Source organism: Helobdella robusta (assembly GCF_000326865.2).
Source record: "Helobdella robusta unplaced genomic scaffold HELROscaffold_2, whole genome shotgun sequence".
Taxonomy (NCBI): Eukaryota; Metazoa; Annelida; class Clitellata; order Rhynchobdellida; family Glossiphoniidae; genus Helobdella; species Helobdella robusta.
Genome location: NW_008704083.1, coordinates 9,472,677 through 9,480,842, shown reverse-complemented (window position 1 = coordinate 9,480,842; position 8,166 = coordinate 9,472,677). Strand labels below are relative to the sequence as shown.

General features: G+C 34.9%; 1 protein-coding gene across 1 annotated transcript; it reads left to right on the top strand.

Moving 5' to 3' along the window:
- Positions 1-2,427: 2,427 nt before the first annotated feature.
- On the top strand, positions 2,428-6,085 carry HELRODRAFT_106279 (hypothetical protein). Its single transcript, XM_009017808.1, has 4 exons — positions 2,428-3,277; positions 3,952-4,085; positions 4,325-4,463; positions 4,774-6,085. Exons 1-4 carry the CDS (start codon positions 2,564-2,566, stop codon positions 5,410-5,412), a joined length of 1,626 nt encoding a protein of 541 aa, XP_009016056.1. The 5' UTR covers positions 2,428-2,563; the 3' UTR covers positions 5,413-6,085.
- Positions 6,086-8,166: the final 2,081 nt, after the last annotated feature.

Sequence of the window (8,166 nt, the reverse complement as noted above, 5' to 3'; positions counted from 1 at the left end):
TACTTCTAAAATAACAAAAAATATTTATTTATTTTGCGATAGATTTTGAGCTACGCTGTTTTGAAATCGGTGAAATTTTCAAAAAATTCATTTTTTTCTAGATTTTTTGTTCAAAATATCCTTTGATTCGAGACAATAACATTTATTTTTTTTGTTATTACATTGTTTCACTGATATGCACAAAAAATTTCATCAAGATATGTTGGCTAGTTCAAGAGATATAGCGTTCTACGTAGGTACAAGTTTTGAAAAAAATCGCTCAAAAATTTGAGGATGCTGTCACAAAAATCTTCATAACTTGAAAAATAATTGAAATTTTTTTATAAAAATTTTATTTTGTCGATGAAATACATTGAGGTACTTACTGTTCAAATTTAAAAAAAATCGGAGATGGTCGGGCGTGGACTTTTTTTTAAATCGTTCAAGTTGACGGAGAATGACCCATATATATATATATATCATAATTATTTAAACACAGACACGCGCACACATACACGCACGCACGCACTTTTTCAATTTTGTTCATCCCCGCCTACTTCATTCAGCGCCAACCGACCAAGTAAAGCAGGGATGGCTAGCCTGTCTGTAACTAAGTCCTGAAGAAAATTCAAAGAGAAAAACAAATTGAAACCGACAGCTCCATTGTAAAACTGAGAGCCTGCGGTGAAATATTGAGAACATGAAACGCATTAAATGTTCGCGAAAAGCCTGCGGCAAAATATGAAAACTTGAAATCAATTGCTCGGGAAGAGCCCGGCGAAAATATTAAAATTTGAAATGAAACCAATCAAACGCTGGAGGAAAGCACGCTGAAAAATATAAAAACTCAAAGCCAACATACACAAAACAGTTTCATTCAAACAGACGCATGAAATCTAACTATTACCAATTAATTACCGTCAAAAAGAAACTAGTTAACTAATGCGGGCAGAGCATTTGAAAGAGACGAATACAGCACGCAAAAATGAAGGGAAAGAGATGAAAAGATGGAAACGGAAAGATGGAAAGATGAAACAATGGAGATGAAAGGACGGAGATTGAAGGATGGAGATAAGAGGATGTATCCATGGAAGCAGGAGTGTTGACTGGCGTGGCTTCCTTGCTTCGTCGGTGCCATGGAAACAACACGGACGGATTATAGTACCTCCTTTTGTTTGTGTTCCTCTTGTCTGCATGTGTCTTCAATAGATTATTATTTATATTTCATTCTCATCGCTGTTCTTACTACTACCACAGAAACATCATTACGTGTTCTTCACAAACCACATGTATCTACAATATATACAACGTACACATACACTCCATACCATATATCTGCGTGGAATTAAGCTCGTTTATATGGATGGGTGCTATCTTTCACTATATATGATATACTCATGCTGGTATTGGTGTGTACGTATATATATATATATATATATATATACGCGTACATATATACGCGTATATATATATATATATATATATACTCCCTTACGTGACATACGACAAAGCGTGGCGTATACACGCACGTATGCACTTACTCTAACATATATTATATACGACCGTATTATTTATATACATTTGTGCGCCCGTATTGATGCTTGCATCTGCAAATGTCAACATAGTCCTTTTCTCTTCAGCAGCATCATCATCGGCATCACTTTCACCATCTTGGTTGTTGTTGTTGTTGTGGTTGTTGTTGTTGACATTTGCATGTTTTCATGGCAAGACACGAAAAGAAAGGATGCGACTCTAACGTTGTAAATAAATGAAAGTTGATGATGTCACGCACGGACGTTTAATTAAATGTTAACTTATATAATTATATAAACGTGAAATTTTAATTATGTAGCACTTTATAACAATTGTTAAATTACAAAAGTTGGAGTTGACGTCGGTTGCTGAATGGGTTTTTGATAAACGTTAAATATGGTTTTATTTCATGTAAATTTAATTTCTTGTTAAAAATATCTTCATGCTGATTTTAACGATGTGGAAATAATTAATATAGAAACATCTTATTTCGATTTAAATTATTGCGAGTGAGTTAATCTCAGATGCTAGTATGCGTTCTTGATTTATTATAAATTGAAGTTGCGTGAAATCAATTATGAATATGTATTTAGTATCATGTGAATCTAACTCGATCATCTGCTAGAAGTTTTTTGGTTTAATTGTTGCATAAATTGACTGAAGAACATTCATTTAATTAACATTTTGCTTACGATGGTTTCTAATGTTGAAAAGGAGCGAAAACTACATAGATGGAAAGATGAAACTATCTGGAATCGTCTCGCGAATAAGACAACATCATCTTCGTTCTCACCATCACCATAAACAGCATCACCAGTACCATCCTGGTTCCTATCACACTTACCGTCATCATCCATCGCAAGCCAGGTACGTTCCCACCCGCACCACATCCGACAACGAACAGCAACAGTCTGACGAAGGTGACGACGACGAAGATTCGACTGAAGAAAACATTAATGAGGAAAAAAAACAAAAAACAACAACAAATATAGAAAGCAAGAAAAGTGCGCTAGAACGCGCTCAAACTTCAAAAGATCAGGAAATAATAAACATGGGTAAGAGGAACCTCGTAGCTCCAACCTCACCCAGGCCTCTTCCAGCCGGCCAGGATAACGACAGCAACTCAACAACAACCAACAATTACAGTTTCTATAACCGCCCTCACAACAACAACAACAAGCACACAAAACACGATGCCAACCACATCATCACGACACTCACTCCGTCAAACATCTTCGTCGACTACAAAGACCAACAAGAGTTAGAGAAGCACCAGAAGAAATCTCAACTCCAAAACCTTCCCCCACACCACCATCACCATGGTTACCACGGAGAAAATTTGGGAGCTCTCCAAGAATTCACCGACGACATAGACAGGCAGCGACTGGTCTTCAAGAACGGCGAATGCAACGTCAACAGAGCCAACATCAAGAAACGTAGACAAAGATACATGGCCGACATCTTTACGACTCTGGTCGATATTAAATGGCGCTGGAATTTGCTCAACTTTGTTTTAGCTTTCATGCTAAGCTGGTTCATATTTGCTCTTCTCTGGTGGCTGATTGCTTTCTCGCACGGCGATCTAGATGCCAAATCTAACGATAAAAAATTGTGCGTTCAAGAGGTGAGAGATTTCCTGACAGCCCTCTTATTCAGTATTGAGACCCAGCAAACTATCGGCTACGGCAGTCGGCACACGAATCCTCACTGTGCCGAAGCGATACTGGTCATGATGTTTCAATCTTGTTTCGGTGTTATCATTCAGGTTTGTCAATGCTGCTTGCTGGTTAAGCTGAGTGTTTTTTCAATGTTTAGTTGGATGTTCAGTTGATTATTTAGAAGTTTCATTGTTTAGTGGATTGTTTAGTTAAACTCAAACGCTTGAATACACCGGTGCGAAAATCTATTAGTAATTAAATATATAGACAGTTTTCAACTTAAAATTATACAAGATTAATTTACATTAAATTCGGAAAATGGTTGTTTTATTTGTAATTATATAATTCAAAAACTGTGCGGTTATAACTCCTCTACTGATTGGTCGACAACGAAGTGGGTTGTGAGCCGATTTCTGAGATAAGAGATACAAAACCATTATTTTCAACGTAGATACGAACTCGATTCTGTGAGATGCTTAATAAGTAAGCCCAACTGAAATTGTCTGCATGGAGATGCATGCAAATGAACCAACCATCTCTCGCCTGCCTACCCCCATAGAAATATTACATTCTATTTCGAAGTTGAAATGCCAATATATATAAACAGTATATTTTTCTATGAAAAAATAATATTAAAACGTAAGTAAACTACTTAATAATAAACTTGATAAATACGTAGAAACAAATAAACACCATCGTACACCAACACATGCACACACACACACACACACACACACACACACACAAACAAACACACTTACACAAACAAACACACGGGCAGGCCCTGATGACGGGTCTGGTGTTTGCCAAACTATCTCGTCCGAAGAAAAGGGCGGAAACATTACTGTTCAGTAAGAACGCTCTTATCTGTAAGAGGGACGAGCAAATGTGCCTGGTCTTCAGAGTCGGTGACATGTTGGTGATGATGATTGCGATGATGATGATGATGATTTTAAATGATGATTATCATCGTGATGATGATTGTATTGTTGGTAATGATGTTGACAAGAGGAGGATAAAGATTTTAATGATAAAGATGATGATAACAATGACGAAAGATGAGAGGGAAGAAATGATGACGACGATAAAAATATTAAAAAACTTCCGCTTGAGAGCAAGTTCTAAGACATTTACATTAATTTCCATACTTCCAGGCGCAAATCCCACATCGTCGAAGCTCACGTGCGAGCAATAATGATTAAGAAGAGAGTGACCCAAGAAGGTGAGGTCATACCCCTGTACCAACGTGACCTCAAATTAGGGGATGGTGAAACCGAAGGGCGTCTCTTTATGGTCTGTTTTTTTTTCAGAGTGTAAAAGATAAATTTTATTGATAGTAATAATCATTTTATGTAATTACGAGCGTAAACAAAAATAGATTAAAAAATGAACTTTTGTTGGTTAATTTTAAATTTAAACACGTAAATATTGTAAAACAAAATAATGAATATCTAAATTAACTTATTTTATTAAAGGAAGCTTTATAAAAAAAAGAACAAAATTAAATGAATTAAACATCTTCAACATGCACACTTTACAAAAACATATAATCAGCTGAACAACTCGAATCAATCCCGCTAATCATTCCATCACAAATTGATAGGTCTGGCCAGTGATTGTCGAGCACCACATCACTGAGGACAGTCCATTTTGGAGTTGGTCTGCCGAAGACTTGAAGCGAGAAAAATTCGAACTGGTGGTCGTACTGGAGGGCATCGTGGAATCAACCGGGATGACCACTCAGGCCAGGACCAGCTACCTCCCCGAAGAAATCATCTGGGGACATCGGTTCGAAAAATTGGTAACATTTCAAAAAGAAACGAACCAGTATTTGATCGATTACTCAAGGTTTCATCTAACCGTTTGTATCGACATACCAAAATACAGCGCTCAGCAACTTGAAACAATGCGTCAACAGCACATACATACCTCAAGCAGCAACAGTACCAGCAGCAGCAGCAGCTTACGCAGCAGCAGCTTTTGTGACGACGTGCTCATTGACACTTATGAAGACGAAGACGCTTTCGACCACGATGCACATTCGACAACGTCAGATCCGATCATTCATCGTAGTGATTCTCGAAAATACAACTCGAAGAAAAGAAGCGAGAGTGGCTGCGACACCCTCGGCCCAATGAGATCCTTGCTGCATTCGAACGGCATTGCAGGGGCTGCCCTCTTGGCGTTCGATCTTCAGAATGACGACTTGAACTCGACTTCCATCGGCGGAGGGAGCCAATGACGGCCTGCTTTCATGGCTTCAGACGTAGCTCGTCATCGTTGACGTTGATAATAATGAACGATGTCAGTATTTGATGAATGCATTTTTGCTGTAATTAATGGCGCGTTTATTTGTTTTTTACAGACTCCTTCACTAAATCATAATGTCGATACAATCTCACATGCTCACGCAATTCTTCATAATGCTATGTACCCATGTATCATTATTTGCATGTTTGTTTATATAAATATATTTATACAAAGAACTAAATAATCGCACAGTTCAATAAATTTTCTGCAATAATCTTTTTGTATTAACACATAATAACAAAAATTTTCAACGCATAATTAAATGTAAAACCTTAATATGTTTGTTCAATTTAACCATCTGAAATCCATCTTGAACGCTGAATTGCATCTCGTGTCTTCAATTATCATCACAATGCTCGACACAAAATGTTTACTGATAATCCTGTATAAGTTTGTATATTTGAACATGTTTGTTTGCAAAAAATACTTTTTTATACAATATGAATATGGCTGTAAATTTGTAAATGTGTTTATATCTCCTGCTACATACTTCCTTGTAATTTGTATTATATTGTACTTTATCGTATAAAGTTTCTTGTAATTTGTATTATATTGTATTATACTACGAATGTATTGTACCTTACGATATTTATTGCTTTTCTGTTCTTGCACGTGTTTTGTTACGAAACTTGTCTCCTCTACAAACAAAGTAAATTGTATTTCTTTGTATATATATGTATGTATAATACAACATCTGCTTTCTGATGAACGAAAGCTTGAAAACATCAGCCAACAAATTACATTTGATGTACAGTACATGGCTGTACAAAAGCTACAGCTATCAAGTCGACTCTTTATTTAATTATCAAGTAAATAACTTGATAAATAACCCTAACTTGATAGTTAACCCAAACATAATAATGAACCTTGATCATAATCATGAACTTTGACTTTAATCATGACTGTGAACTTACTTGAACTGTGAACTTAAACACGATGATATAATATTATTATGTTAGTATTGTTTATATCAGGGGTGGGCAATCTACGGCCCTCGAAGCTATTTTATGCGGTCCATGAGGCTTTGTTCGCCAAAAAAGGTCTTCAACCAGACATTATGACCAAAAAAGAGCCACTAATCTTAAAAAAAATTCTCCCCAGGGTCAAAAAAACTTGCTGTTTAAGTACACAGGCGCCCGGCCTTTATAGGTCAAATAGCTCTCAATGTGGCCCTCACAGCAAAAAGTTTGCTCACCCCTAAATTACATCAATAAATATAAATACAATCATTTTTTGTATTAGAAATAAGAAAACTATTCAAGTTTAAAGTATAGCATATAATTTTTTTTCATGCACTCATTCATTTGTTTTTCATTTTTTCTTCAACTCGTTCATTCGTTCTTACTTTCCTTTATTCAATCAATCATTCGTATATACATTTTTTCACTCATGTTTTATAAACTCTTGGGCGTTCAATCAAATTTCAATTAAGCTCCACCAACTAAGTTGGTTTCATAACAGACTGGCATGGTCAAATTTTTGTGACAATACCATCATACGATCAATAATTGAATTTATTTACAGCGCTAACTTTGTGATAAGCTAAAAAGCCATAACTGAATTATTAATAAATTTATCAAATTGCTCAAAAACTGACAAACAGACGAACAAACAAACGTACATTGATGAACAAACAACAATTGGTGAACAGGCAAACAAAAACAAACAAATTGATGAACAAAGAACAATTTTTTCATTTTATAATTTATTATAATGAAATAAACTGTTATATATTCGATCATTCTTTGTACCATAGACAACGTTTAACAATAAACTTTTTCCCCTCTTAAAACTTTGATACTCAGAGATGAATATTGATAACTGAACTAGTCAACAAAATTTTTATTTTAATTTTATAAAAAAAAAACATAATTTTTTATTCGTTTAATATTTTATTCAAATAGGAAAATATACACGTAAAAATAAAACGTTCTAAAGTATGTTATTACCATTATATATATATATATATATATATATATATATATATATATATATATATATATATGTTAGCGATACACATATTGAGATTGGTCAAGAATGGTATATAAAAAGCCGGTGTACGAGAACATTAAATGTGGAAAAAATGAAATGTTGGTTAGTTGGTAGGTTGATTGATTGACTGACTTACTGGTTGATTGATTGACTGACCTACTGCCTGATTGGTTGGTTGACTAGTTGATTGAATGATTGATTGGTTAGCTGATAGAATGGTTAATTGTTTGGTAGAAAGAATGGCAGAAGTTGATTGGTTAGCCGGCTGGCTGGCTGGTTGATTGATTTATTTATTAGATGATTGATGGTGATGGGTATGGAATGAACGAATGAATAAATGAATGAATTTGCATGATTGAATTAATGCATGAATGAATTTGCATGATTGAATTAATGCATGAATGAATAAATGTGAAAGAATGAATGGATGAATTTCCGTGAATGATGAGTGAATGATTAATAAACAGACTAACTGGTCTATTTTTAGTTATTGATTGTCTTACCATAAAAATATTTCAAATGAATGGATGGATAGCTATATGATTGGCTAACTGTGATACAAAATGAATGAATGAATGCATGCATGAATGAACGGGCGAATGAACAAGCAAACGGACAATCGAGTGAACAAACGAAGGAATAAATAAATAAATAGGTAAATAAATAAATAGAGCAATGAAAGAAAAGTTGAAAT